At 38.4% G+C, this 14,773-nt stretch overlaps 1 protein-coding gene across 3 annotated transcripts in view; it reads left to right on the top strand.

Moving 5' to 3' along the window:
- gdpd5b (glycerophosphodiester phosphodiesterase domain containing 5b) overlaps nucleotides 1-14,773 on the top strand; it is a 34,031-nt gene that overhangs the window by 13,747 nt on the left and 5,511 nt on the right. For all 3 annotated transcript variants that reach the window (XR_015765068.1, XR_015765069.1, XM_015010630.2), the window contains exons 3-12: nucleotides 5,750-5,853; nucleotides 7,788-7,881; nucleotides 8,011-8,070; nucleotides 8,585-8,683; nucleotides 9,515-9,608; nucleotides 11,736-11,881; nucleotides 12,761-12,843; nucleotides 13,616-13,766; nucleotides 14,244-14,465; nucleotides 14,562-14,719. Coding sequence is in view for 1 of the 3 variants with exons in the window: in XM_015010630.2 (XP_014866116.2) it covers nucleotides 5,750-5,853; nucleotides 7,788-7,881; nucleotides 8,011-8,070; nucleotides 8,585-8,683; nucleotides 9,515-9,608; nucleotides 11,736-11,881; nucleotides 12,761-12,843; nucleotides 13,616-13,766; nucleotides 14,244-14,465; nucleotides 14,562-14,719 (1,211 nt within the window). In the remaining 2 variants the exon portion in view is untranslated. The remainder of the gene's footprint in view (nucleotides 1-5,749; nucleotides 5,854-7,787; nucleotides 7,882-8,010; nucleotides 8,071-8,584; nucleotides 8,684-9,514; nucleotides 9,609-11,735; nucleotides 11,882-12,760; nucleotides 12,844-13,615; nucleotides 13,767-14,243; nucleotides 14,466-14,561; nucleotides 14,720-14,773) is intronic.

Raw genomic sequence — 14,773 nt, 5'->3', positions numbered from 1 at the left:
AAAATATATATATATAAATTAACTGTTTCCTGCTGATTCCAATATGGCTTCCATTAAAAACTGTTAATTGTGAAAATAATTTGCCTGGTTGAAGTGGCTCACTTGCTTCTGAGAATGGATCTTGGCTCAAGCTGAAGTGACGTCATTCAGGACAGATTGGTTAAACAACCCGGTAAGCAAACTGTGGCCAATCAAGGGGAGGTATCATGTACATGTAACTCTACCCGATCCAATCCAATCCCAGAGGCGTGAGAACCAAGAACCTCATGTTGAAACTGCTGCTGGACTCATTCATAATCTATAAGTGGATCATACAATGTCTTTTTTTCTCCCTCTCTCTCTCTGTTCACTGTAGTGAGACATTCAGACCGAGCAGGTGTCGGTGGTGCTGCTTCTTTCTGTGTCCAAGGTGCTTTGTAGGAAGACTGCTCACGTCATGCAGTGCAAGCCGATCTGGCCTCTCAGTAATAATTGAGAGAATTTCCATTTAGGCACACAAAGGCTTCAAAAATAGGAGCAAAGTTTCCCAGCCTTCAGTGAACATTGAGCTGATCTTCATTCACTCTGTTTATTGATGTCCAGTCAGCTTTTAATCATTTTGTTGCTGTTGTGAGTCACACAATGCAACTTTTGCGTCATTTGTAGTGTCGTTGTAAAGTGGCTTTACAATGACGTTGAGATATTTAACGAGAAATTTCAATAAAATGCTTTTTTGTCACTTGGACATGAAGCTACTCTACAAAAGAGATTTTGATTCAATAACTTCAACTGAAACATAGGAGAAGACCTACACTTTTTGTGGAGAAAATTATCGTAAAAAAGAAAATGTAGCTTTCCTCTTAGCATGGAAAGCTATTGTAGCCCTTTTCAGCCAGCTGATGTACAGTAGGCAGCAGCAGATGCGGAAGTCTCTACAGCTCTCTGTCTGGCATTTTAATAAAATAAATTGACATTGTAAGATGATGTGACAAAATGTTTTAGCAGGTGTTGAAACTGTAGCTTTTTAATACCATGAAATATCCACTTTTATCACCTTTACCACTTCAGGTAGTAACCCATTTTAACTATTTTCCCTTTCAGGCTTGTGTTGCCTGCAGCAGATCATGTCGGCCCAGGTTGCTGTAACTTTATCTGAACGTCATTGAGGGCCTGAATATTCTCAGTATTACGTGTGTTGAGCAGTAATTAAACGACACCTTCACCCTCTGAGCATAAGGAATGTCCTGCGATTGCAGGACCTACATAATGAGTTAAGCTTAAAAAAATGTTATTGCACGAATATTCACCAACAACTGTAAATAATGGAAGATGGGTTCACTGTACTGCGGTTGTTTCCAGATTTATTATTGCTAATAAGAGCTAGAAAACTGAGTTGGTCAGCCTTTTTAGCTGCTGACTCTGGCATCTTGTCTGGAATGCGGCCTAGATTCCTGCTACCACATGCTATGCCCAATTCAATTACCTTTTCTTATATGTGGTGTCATGGGAAATATATTTAATATATTTTTTTAGAAAGTGAACTTGGGTATTAAATTGTTGGATTCTTTTTTTTTTTTTACTTTTTAAGATGACAAGGGAAGCGGATTACATTGTGTAGTTGTGCAGCTGAACTCCAGCCGTGCAGGACAGCTTTCGAGATACCAGGGACTAATCTGGATACGCTCAGGAATGTGACAAGTGACAGACGTTCTGCTTCACAGAAACTATCTGCCTGTATTGTATAAATTGGGATTCGAGGGCATCCCACAGTGTCGGTATGTTGAGGAATGCCAAGTCAAGCTGCCATGCTGTTTGCTTCGTGTACAGCAACAGAAAGGGAACTGAAATGAGATGATCAGAGAGGACGGCTACAGTTAGCATCTTTTTACAACGAATGGGGAAATGTTCATCTGCAATATAAACCTGTTGGTGAAATAATGTTCTAGCTTAGAATCAGAAGCATTGATGTAGAGATGAGCACCCAGAAACGGTATTACTGCTAAATGCAGGAACAATAAATTAAAGCAAATAATACAATATGTGCTAACACATGTTGAATTGTCCTCTTTCTTATAATTCTCTGTTGAAATGTGGACGTCTTTGCTAAAACAACATGAGCAGAGTTGTTTTTCCTTCATGTCTAACCTCTCACACAGATCTGCTCCGGCTAAAATCTCCTCCTAAAATAAGAAAAGATTTGTTCTTTGCGTTTCCATGTTGACTGATTCCTAAACCATAAGAGCATTGCTGCAGATGCATAGCACCAATCCAATAAGCTTCTTTATTAAATGCAGTATTGCAGTCCGCTCCACTAGACTGAGTCACAAAAGACAAATAGAGATATTCAGACAGGAAGTCAAAGAATAAAAGTAATCTCATATAGCAGTTTATTAGATGATCATGTTGGTGGTCCTGTATTGTTGTGGCTCCCGGACGCCCTAAAGCTTCACTTTGTTAGACGAGATTAAAAATGTAAGGCCAGTGTTGTCTCACCACCAAGGCAACTTCTGTTTTAATAAAAGAAGTTTATGACAGTGTTAAATTTCCCCAGTTGAAGCAAGCGTTTGTTTTTGAGAGTTTATTACTTCAACATACTTTATTTTTAGAAAGTTTTTTTTATATTTTGTCTGTGTGAAGCACTGGTGTGGTCCAGTTTTTAGGATCATTACCTCAAACTTATAGTAAGAAAGCACTTCTGTCCCTAGATTTAGAGCTGCGCGATGTATCGCAAATCTACTATCATTGCAATATCACTGTATTAAGTTGTCGAGGGCTGATTGGGAGTGAAATAACTCTGGGCTAATAAATATATTGTGTATTTTGTTTTTCTTTGTCTTTAACTTCAGTGGTGATAAGCTCCACAGAAATTTAACCTACTTCTTCTGCATTCTAGTATTTGTAATTTAAAACCTTATTTTTTGATGACCCAAATACAGTTCAATCCCATAATTTTGTTTAAAAATCAGAAGCGTGGCATGCATTTCTGTCTGCATAAACTCCTCTTTATTGTTCAAATGCTTGTTGCGTTCTAATAGATCTGTGTTGTCGCTCTGTCGGGGCCGTGCACAAAGTCTTGTGCTGGAATAAAAGCCAGTCATGCAGAAAGTTGATGTGAAATCAGCAGGGCAGATCAAATCATGTCGGCCTGATCGAGCTTCACTGTAGAGTGTGGGACGAAAGGGGAACAGAGAACATGAGAGCACATTACACACAGCAAAGTGTTTGTGGTCACGCAGAAATTAAATAAGACTCCAGAATAACATCAGGTTAATGTCACAGTTTTAACTCTTTCAGACCAGAAAGCTATTTTTTATAAATATATATATATTTTTTTTTTACGTTTTTTATGTTGGGTCTTGATAAAATTATAAATGATCAGAACTGCATGAAGGTGAAGGAGGTTAAACAAACTCAGCAGCAAATTAACATTTTGGGATCACTTGTTCTTTACGATCATTTCAAAGCTTTGTTTTGTAGAGAAGGCATCAATAATTTTGGAGGGTGCTTGATTATTGTAAAAATACCAGATTCCTTCTGTGAAGGCTATTTTAGCTCAGTTATTCGAATTCAAAAATAATTTATTGATCCCAAAGGGAAATTAACATTTTATGTTAAAAAATACATTAAACAGATATGCTCCAAGTCCCAAAAATATAGCAAGGGATCTAGAAAATATCAGTATAGTTTTGACTGGAGTATCACAGTTCCCTAGGTGTCCTCTGTCTTTATCCAGAGGGATGCTGTGGTGGGGGGGAACCAGAGAACTTCGTCCTCTACGGGCCAAGGTCGGCTGTCCCAGGTGTTTCCAGTTGTGATTAAGGATCCTGGGAACTGGTGTCAGTCCGTTCTCATGATTAGTTTTGTGCCAACAGAGACCTTGGCAGCTTTCTGTAACAAAAACTGATTTTCTTATCATAAGACGGCCTTTCTTTGGAATGTAATGTAGGTATGCTGTTTTTTTTTTTGTTTTTTTTTTAAGCTTCTTTTTGAAAATAATTGCAAAATGTTCTTCCTAGAATGGATTTTTCTACAAAATTATTTTTGGTAAGCAGGACCATGCAGCTTTATGATTATAAAAGGTATGAAAATAGCCTACAGAGTTAAATTTACCTGTTTTGTGTGACAATTTATGGGATATCTTAAAAAAAAAACTGCTTCTTTGCAAATAGGTTGTAGTCCTTTTGTTTCCTTTTTTCCTATGAAACAGTCACGACATTTAACCACAGGCGTTCTCTCATTACCGTATCTGAAAGTGGAAGTGAGAGGAAAATATTTATTTATGTATTTATTTATTTATTACAATGAGATAAAAATATGATTAAACACGGATTAAGATTGTTCCAGAAAACCTTCAGATCTTTTATGTTGTAGGATTTTTAATCACGGTACTTGAAAAATGTGTACATTTTTTGTTGTAACAGTAACTCAGTCCACTCAGACACAGTTTTGGTATTGGGAGCAAAAAAAGCAGGCTAGTCAGGCTGTGTCACCTGGGAGTTTCCTCAGCTGTCTGAGGTGATAATGATCTGATCCTTGACCCTCAGCAGAGATGTGTTCACGCAGTGACTTTATCTCGACACTGCAGTCAGGGTTGTCCCCATAAACGTGCAATCTTGATAGGATTATAAATTAATTTGGCGGATTTCCGAATTCACTCTGAGTGCTCAGAGTGAAATGACGGGCTTTTATCCTGCTGGTAGAAAAGAGGTTACTGTATTATACACATTATGTATTGTAAATAGATATGTCTGCCCTGCATGCCGGTGTCTTATCTCTTAACCCTCACGCGAGTTTTTTTTTTTTCTTTTTACATCTGAAGATGTGGTCCATTTAAAGTTTTTCATGGTACAAAGTGCAAGAGTGACGAGGACAGCAATTAGACATGGCAGCATGTGAAGTTATTAAAAGTTATTCGATTATAATGAGCAGAGCGTAGGAGGGAATACTCTCAGCAGAGGTCTGTTATCAGACTGACTTCAGGTTCTAATCAGAAGAAAGTTAATCATTTAAAGCCTTGCAATACCTCTGGAAAGTTTAGTTTTCTCTGTGCACATCTCATTACATTGTGTTTACTATGGCAGAATTTATAAAAAAAAATTCCCATTAATCATTCAGACATTTTTGTGGTTGATCTCCAATCGTAGAGTTTGGTGCAACTCTGACCTGCAAATTTACTGTCGAATCTATAAATGAATAAATTTATAGATTAAATTGAAAATGTACCTGATTCAACAACGTTTTTATAAGGTGATAAAATGAAACTATTTTTCAACACAGTTGTCACTTTCTGCATCGCAATAAAGTTCTCCACATTAGATGGATAAATGTCTCTATGTAGTTAAAACCCAGCCTTGGAGAACTACAATGTCTTATTTACTTCTTAACATGAAACCTTTGCTTTTTTTCATACCTGAAAATGTAATGTACTTCATATCAAAGGATATTCAGTATGTGTCCATTGAATATATGGAAAAGTAAGTAGAAGCTGTGTCCGGCTTTCCATTTTGAGAGAAAGAAAACACTCATAAAATATTGCTTTATCATAACACAGGAATCTTAAGGAGGCATACTGCCATGAATGATATCTACTTGCATTGGGACTAGAATCAGAATCTAAAATACCAGATTCTACATCGAGTGTGAAATTGGAAGATTCCAGTGACCGGCTGAATTCTTGGGGTACCTTCAGTAGCATTTGTAAGATAAATTACCGTCCTCTACATAAAGGACTGATTATGTGTGGAATTTTTTTCTGTTTGTCAATATATAGTGGGAGCTGCTGTGGTCTCTCATCCTCCTTTTCACCTTCTCTCTGCTGCTCATCTGGTCCTACTTCTGGTGGGAGGCAGACAACGACTACAATGAATTCAACTGGTGAGTACTGCGTCGACGCAGCGACTGCCGCTCCATGTTTACTAGGCTCAACTTGAAGCCACAAGGCGGCCAGCATATTGCCGTGACTGCGCACATTCTGGTCATACTTGTTGACTTGTTGATTTCCTAAATCAGGAGTTTAATCTCTCCTCATCCTTAATCTGAGCAGAGACCACCCAGGCCTCCGTAGATTACAACATTATATAAGAGAGATGGCTCATCCAGCATTTTCTGTACTGTAAATCACTCGGCCCCACTTTCTCTTGAACAAGCACAAGTTTATAGGATGATATGCATGGTAGTTTGTGCTTGTTACACAACAAAAGCAGCTTTATACTGTTTTTAGTAGGTAAAATCCATATATTAATAAATCTTCATGTTCATAAAGTTACTGGAAGATTAAAAACCAAAGAAACGGGAGAGATTCATTCAACTCCAGGCAGACTGTTAAAAATATATACTGATTTGTCACATGTAGGGTGTATATATTTTGTTTTATAACTACACATGGTTACTATTATTAGATATTTGACATGGGGGTGGATAATGGTTTCTGCTCCTACCTCCTTTCCCATCCCCCATGCTTCCACTCTCAGGGACATCTGCAAAGTCACTTTCTAATAATGTCCTTTCCCTGTATTGCATTCTTGAGTATGTATGACACCTCAGTGTTGTAGTTGAATAATTATCTCACTACTTACCCTGTTACCCTTTTCTTTGTCTTATTTATTTTTTCCTGTTTCTTGTTTCTGAGTTTCCTAAATTAATGCCAAGTGCACTTTCAACAGCAGTAACTAGTTTGTTTACTGATATTTATCTCTCTGTCTTTTTTCCCCTTTTTATTAGCAATGTTACTTTCTTTTCCCTCTGCAGATAAGTAGAGCAATAACATCTCTGCTTCCTTATTATATGTTCTGTTGTGATGTAGCTGCAGGGAGACTCAGAGCCCATCTGCAGAACAAATGCATTCACAAGAGACCTTGTTCCTCTTAAATCACTGATAAGGCTTTACTTGTGATTAATACTTCTAGCTGATGTGGCAGAACTCCTGCCTATGCCGTTTTTTCTGCAGCTTTGTGTGTATTTATATAGTGTCACAAAATGGATGAGCAAAATGTGTTTATCCTGTATGTATTTTTGTGTGTGTGAATCAGGAGGGATAGATAAAATCATTATTCATAGTCTAGTGATGCATTTTTGTTCCCTAATTGAAGCTTAAAAAGTGACAAAAAAATAGTTGTCAATTTTCCATGAAATTAATAATAACTATGATTAAGCTATGGCCTCCTGAGTGTTATAATTTGCTTGTCAAAGTCTTAAAGGAACCAGTACTCCCTCTAAAATGAGTCACCGTGAGTTTTTTGGTCTTTTTAGCACTACTTAAAATACATATAACTCTGTGATGGTATCCACTCACAGTCTCTAAAATCTTGTTGAAATCTTACTATTATTGAAAGTAATTGTTGCTACTTTCTTTGAGTCTAGTTGAAGTGTGGCAGCCATGCCTGAAGTAGAAAAGCAATCATGAACCATTTAGGACTGATGATTTAATTAAAAAGAATTAAGAACTAAGAATTGCCTCTCTTTTCTTGAGCTGTAGTTTAAATACGACATCTCTGGTTGTACAGTATGAAGGTGCATTAGTTGACATGTCATGGGAAATATTTATATCTGCAAACATGTCAATAAGGCTAAGTGTTGTCATCATCGCCACTAATACTAACCCTATATTATATAGCTTGTTTTCCTGACATTGTGCAGGTCTAATCAATTAGTCCATCCAGCCATAAGGATGAATGAATTGATGAATGGACATCAATCATTGGATTACATTGAATACAACCAAACCTTGTGTTTTTTATGGCTTTTATTGCTTCTTTGTGGTTTATGAATGATCATTAGAAGAAACATTATGAAATCTCTTGTTTCTGCAGGTTCCTGTACAATAACTCTGGGGAGTGGACTGATGGAACCGTTCCCATCCTAGCAACAACTGCTGCTGGATTCACCTACATTGCATTTTTAATGGTCAGTATGCTCTCACAGAGAATGCTTTGAACTCATCATAAGGCCCAGCTTGGCACATTGAGATTACTGCATAATACTGATTTCTAAACTGTACTTTGTGTGGGTGTTTCTTGTTTTTGCACTTTTCAGGTTTTAGCACTTTGCCATGTTGCACTTGGGCAACAGTTGAATTTGCACTGGCTTCATAAGGTAACGTGCCAACAAAGTGAGATTGTGTGTGTGTGTGTGTGTGTGTGTGTGTGTGCGTGTGTGTGTGCGTGTGTGTGTGTGTGTGTGTGCGTGTGTGTGTGTGTGCGTGTGTGTGTGTGTGCGTGTGTGTGTGTGTGCGTGTGTGTGTGTGTGTGTGTGTGTGCGTGTGTGTGTGCGTGTGTGTGTGTGTGTGTGTGTGTGTGCGTGTGCGTGTGTTTGTGTAACTGTGAGGTGTAAGGGGGTGGATGAATTTTGCATATGTTTATCTGAGTTGTAACTAGCGTAGGCTTGTGTTTTTTATCTTGTTTTTGCAAATGTTTTCATTTATTGCTGGTCAGTTCAATTCATCCTGAACTTAAAACCTGCAGGCTGTTAACTGGATAAAGACTACTAACTAAATAAAGTTGCCAGACACTATGCGACCACAAAATGTATATTGGGTTATTCTGCAATTTTACTAATAATTATGTTTTTTGTTTTGTTTTCTTTGTTTATTTCTCCTCTCTCTGCACAGATAGGAGTAACTGCTTCTTTACTCACCACTATTGTTGGGATAATATCAGTTAATCAAACATGGACACAAGAGTGGGATATCATCCCCATCTCCTTGCAGGTCAGACACAAAATTCCCAAAGTCCTTGTTGATGATTAACGTAGAAGAGTTGATAAGTTTTAGTAGAGGCAGTTTTATGATGCAAAGTGTAGGGGTGGTAATTCTTTTATGTATGCAGCATTGCAATTAGTAGTGTAATATATAATATGTAACATTTAATGCATGCCAAAGTGATCCACATGTTTCTCTTTTTAATATTTATCAAATTAATACAAATCTGACAGGCTTACTGTTGAAACCATAAGTTTATATACACCCAAATAAAAAAGAAACATTCTTCTCTCTTTCTCTGAAATTAAATCAGAACAAATGTCTCTTGTTTTAGGTGGATTAGAATTGAGATCTGAGGAAATGTATGCAAACCTCTGATTTTCAAGACATTTCTAAACACATATTTGCCATATTCTCCCTGTCATTGTTGTGGTATTTAGCAAACAAGAATAATTTTGTGTAATTCTAACTGACCTAAAACAAGAGAAATTAGATCCGATTTAAACTTCATACAGTATGGAGAGAAAAAAAAGGTGCTTAAGTCTTTTTATTTAATGTATGCAAACTTTTGCTTTAAACTGCATTGGTATATCCATGTCAGATTATGTACTACAAGTAATGTTTGAAGTGGCTGCAAATACTCCTTAGTAACTGTGGTCTTTTAAAATTGAATGTCTTTCCAAATAATAGGTTTTAGCATTGCCAGACTGTGTCACTGGTGTCTTGGCTCAAGATAATGACTGTTATTTTGTGCCTGTGTATCTCCTTTGACTTGATTTCTTGTCCTTCTCTCTCTTACTTGTTTTGCCTCCATTTGTCTGTATCCTGTGTTCCATCCAGGCTACAGGTCCGTTCCTGCACGTAGGGGCTCTTGCTGCAGCCACAGCCTTGTCATGGATTGTTGCAGGACAAGTTGCACGTGCAGAAAAAACAAGTATGTTTATGATTCAAGTTACAGCACCCTCCAAATGTATTAAACTTGTAAAACTGTGAGTCATTCAATTCTGTAGCACAGAATCCTTAAATCATGAAAATCAGTCTAATTTAAATACCTTTTGTGAAGTGGCTAAGATTAATGAATCGCTTTTAGTGCTGCCGAGTGTGTAGCAGCTAGCCGATGTCTACTTTAAGTTAAGAACTTTGAGAAACTGCTACTTGGTTGTAATCGCTACAAGAAAATACATATTCACCTAAACCTGCATATATCTACAGTCAGAGCAGTAATTAAAACTTGTTTTTAACAATCGTCTGAGATCATGTCCACAAGAATAGATCTCTTTATTGAGAATCTTTTTACATATTTTTACCAGAGGTGTCAGTATTTGTAGAGTTGCAATGTGTTTTAATGCAATGAAGTGATATGACAGTCTGAGTGCCTCTCTCTCACACACACACACACACACACACACACACATACACACACAAAGGGTGGTGAATGATTAATTAGGTGTAGACAGAGGCCAGGGCCTTCATCCATGGTGTGTGTGATAAACATTCCTCCAAGCTCTTTTTCTCCCCAGAGATGGAGGTTGTTTTGTCCTTGAGTCTAGAACTCGTTTTGAAGACTTGCAGCTCTGACAGTTTATTCCTAGCCTTGTTGACATTGGTGCCCTTAGCATAAACTTGCTGCTATTGCTGCTGAGATTTAGTGTAGTCTATGTAGCGACTTCCTAACTGATCGCCAAGTAGTACTGGAGGAAAACTTTCAACTTTAGTTTGCAACTTCCACCCATCAGTGGTTGTATGTTATCTATTTTGAGATTATTTCTTTTAACTCCATAACATTCTTAGCTTTTATGGACCAATGATACATTTCACATCCATCAAATAGAAAGCACCCATAATGAAAACAAACAGCAGGTCATCTGAAAGGTACAAGATTTAAAAAAGCGACTCCCAATCAAATCCCAAGAAAAAAATAAAATAGAACATTATAGCAAAATCTAGACTTATTTCATGTGACTGAGGTCAAACTGTTGTGTTCACAGCCAAACAGACTTTAAAAAGAAACTGGAAGACCAAGGCTACATCTTTCATTTGTTCAGAAGTACTGTCTTTTCCTGTAATGACTTTAATACTTGCCAAATATTTAAATATTTACTTTCAGCTTTTTTACATTGGACTTGATGGTGTCACTCAGACTCTATGAGAGAAATTAAATACTAGTAAAATGGATGTTGAGTCGTTCTTTATTTTCCATGTTTTAAGGAGACTTTAAGAACTTGGTTAGGTTATCTCACATGGAACCTAATGTAATGCACAGCAGTGTTTGAAAATCAAAGGTGCGAGGGTGGATGAAGGCCATCCACGAGTCTCCTGTGTGTAACAGGAGTTGGCCACTCGACCCTGCCCCGGACCTGACCTTGAAACAAATACATTCTCCTGTGCGTCTGTGTGGGAGCCCACATTCACAGCCATAATCGCTCGCTCACTCCGAGCTGGATCCTGAGTGCCATCATGTTGGCTGCTGTGTGTAGCTGCAGTATAATAGTCGATATTGACAGCAGCCTCTTCCTACTGTAGCTAATCTTGGCACATAACACACGGCAAAACTACAGTTTGTTGTTTCACTCTGGTTTCTGTGGAGACTGAGGAAACATTTTTGCAGCATGCAAATCAGTAAGTTTTGATGGCGAATTCTGGCTTATACAGACAGACCAAGGCTACATCTTTCAAAATGCTTCACACGCCTCATGCAACCACACTTTTTAGTGAGATTTTATGTGGTAAACCAACACAGACATCCAAAATAAATCATGCATTTTCAAATTTTTGTGCTAATTGGGTCTAAAGCCCAGTACATTAAAATTTGTTATTGCAATGTGAAAAGGCTCAGAAGGTATAAATGCCTTTACGATATAAATGATTTTACTGTGGCTGTTCCCCTCCATGTTAACAAGCTGTTTACTGTATCTTTATGCCTTTGTACAGATATGACAGAGATATCTGTTTGCTCATCTAACTCATGTGATAAATGCAAATATTTCAAACCTCTAAAAATGATCTCTTTATTGTCATGCTATGGATACCATCTGTAAGTGCTTGTTATGCTGTCTGCCAGTCTTTCAGGTGGTGGTTGTGCTGCTGTACCTCAGTGTGTTACTAGGACTTTATGTTCTGCCACTTTATATCACCTCCCCCTGCATCATGGATCCCAGGACCCTTAAACCACGGCCAGAGGTGTTTGGCCACCAGGGAGCCCCCATGGTGAGTCCATTCAATTTTGGTTTACAGAATGTGTTAAAAGTAAAGCTAAACCCTTAAATATCTCCTTTTTTCACATCTTTTTTGGTATATATTATTGTTGTTTTTGGTTTAACTACTTTAGCTTCTTAATTAAATAAAGTAGCCAACAAATGTATAATAAGGGGGTTGCCCTTCCTGATATATTGAATAAATTGTTGTATGACTGCTAAAGAAATGTCTAAGTGATTGTAAATTTCCTGTGAACAGATTTAATATCCAGTGGAAATGTTTTTAAGAGTATATTGAAGGCTCATACTATCACAAAAACCTCATTTTAATTTCACACTCGATACCTCATGGATTGATTTATTGCTGTTGAAGGATTTATGCCTCCAGCGTGCCAATGACTGCTCCGCAACACAAAAACAAGTTGCTAAAAGTAGTTCCTCACATTAGGACACACCCTGCTTTCTGTGGTATTTCTGCAAAAAGAGATCGATCCTCAGTGGAATCTAAAATTAGGAGTGCCTCTGCAGGCCTGGGAGATAAAAAAAAAAAAAAAAAAAAAAGATGGCTCGCATCACAGGACTCTGTTTCCCAGAATGACTCATTATTGATTGCAGCGGCATTCCTGCCCCGTGCTTCACAGCCAGTAGCTGAGTATTCCCAGGGTCTCTAAGGGAGGGGCAGTTCTAAGTGATGTTTTAGTATCGATCAGGACATTGACCTGAGTTAAAGAGCAATCCACAGCACACATTCCCATATGTTCACTGGAGGAACTGCATGGAACATCATGGGAACAATTAGGTTTTCTATAGTTTTATTTCTTTGCTCCATGCCGTTAACTAAGACATGACCTACTTGCAATCACTTCATCTTTTATTCCGACTCTGTGTCCAGCTTGCTCCAGAGAACACGCTGTGGTCGTTTCAGCGAGCTCTGCAGATGAACGTCACTGGACTGGAGGCTGACGTAGCCATAAGGTACACACTCAGAATGATCGATAAGCAGCAGTACAATGAAACCACACAAATAAATATCTGCTGAGATTCCTGTCCCCCCTGTTTAGGCTCCATACATGGTAAATGGCCTGTACTTGTACACCGCTTTATTTAGTTGACAGGACTCCGCAGCTCTTCACACTACATCCAGGCAGGCATTCACACATTTAGGGTGGTTAGCTACATAATAGCCACAGCTGGGGCACTTTTACAGAGAAAAGGTTGCCATGCACTTAGGCTTTGTCTGTATTTTGTAGTTTTTTTTGTTTTTTTTTAGGTATTTCACAAAATCTCAACTTTTACTTGAGTATGTTGTGACTGAAGTATTTAACTTAGTTACGCTTATTCTTTCCTGACCCAATTCTATTTATTCCCATTCAATATTTGAAATTCAAATTCTGGAATCATGCTTTTGCCTTGGATGGGAAATAATCCAGACCAGGAAGTCCTGTTTGCAGTATTTAGTGCACCAGCCTGAGCTTGAATAACATGACCTTCCAGCTTATAACCTGCAGTTTCCACTTATTTTAAACATGTTTACTCATATTCACCGTCATGTAGAAACCTGTACACTGGAAACAGTTAAATTTTTTTTTCTTTATCTTTACAATTGAGCATTAGCGGTTACTAAACTTTAATAAATTAAATCGTATATAAAAAATATAATGATTAAAAGGATGGACAAAAAGTAGCGTATGTTACATTTGGGAGTTTGTTAAAGGTTTGCACTTTGTATTCCTCGTCTGATCACCAGTGTGGACGGCGTACCTTTCCTAATGCACGACCTCACCCTGCGGAGAACCACAAACGTGGATGAGGTTTTTCCAGACAGAAAAACAAAAGCAGCTTCATGGTTCAACTGGACGGATCTGCAGCAGCTCAACGCAGGAGAGTGGTTCCTCAAGGTACTTCCTGGTTCCTAATATACACTAAGCATGATTCATTTCTAAATTAATTAGTGTCTTATTTGAGTTTATTTAGTTGTGTGGTAAAAGCCATTAACCGTCTGTCTTTAGCACAGTGTGTTCTCACTCACTGATCCATCATGTTCCCCTAAGGGTTTGTGGAAATTCAGATATCCAGTTAAGCATGAACGCAGAACTAATTTAGGAGAACCGCTGCCTTGACCTCAGTAGATTTGTCTTTCATTAAATTATTGCCACTAAAGTTTATTTTAATTTTGGTGTGATAGCCAAAAGTTTATTTTTTCAAATTCATCACTGCTCTTCATTCAAGAAAATGTTGCTGTATTCTGTTTGGTCTTTTTGTTATCCATTAAGTCTCATTCTCTGAACCAACCACAGAATTGACATATTATAGAAAATGCCCCTTCCTTTAAATTGCTCTTAAATCCATGTGCTTTTCCCACCTTCTTGTTTTAGAATGACCCCTTCTGGACCGCAAGCTCCATGTCCCAGAAGGAAAGGAATCTCACTTCCAAGCAGAGGGTGTGCAGCCTGGAGCAGCTTCTCAAGATGGCCTCCGATCACAACATCACAGTAGTTGTCAGATTGCGGAGGCCTCCTCGCGATCACCCCTTCAACTCCACATGGATCAACGAGACGCTGCAAGTAGTGCAGAATTCTGGACTTCTTCAGAGTCTGGTACGAGGGAAATATCTGTAGCTTGGGAACAGTTTTCCTGATGCAACCCGTTTTGAAAGTGCAGACTCTCGTGTTCCCCGTCGTTGTTCACGTTAGGTGATGTGGACTCAGGATGACGAGAGAGAGCAGGTGAAGCAGTGGGTACCTGGCTTCATCCAGACCTCGCTGGTGAAACGCAGTCCAGAACATCTGCGCAGCTCTGGTATCAGAGGGCTGCTGCTCAGATACAACCAAGTGGACGCTGATGAAATCACGTAGGTCCACACACCCAGCCCTGATCAGTTATCGCTTCCAGAGGAGATCTGACT

This window comes from Poecilia mexicana, unplaced genomic scaffold (genome assembly GCF_051168715.1).
Source record: "Poecilia mexicana isolate PSO_F unplaced genomic scaffold, ASM5116871v1 scaffold_13, whole genome shotgun sequence".
NCBI classification, from domain to species: domain Eukaryota; kingdom Metazoa; phylum Chordata; class Actinopteri; order Cyprinodontiformes; family Poeciliidae; genus Poecilia; species Poecilia mexicana.
This window is presented reverse-complemented; position numbering and strand designations above follow the sequence as displayed.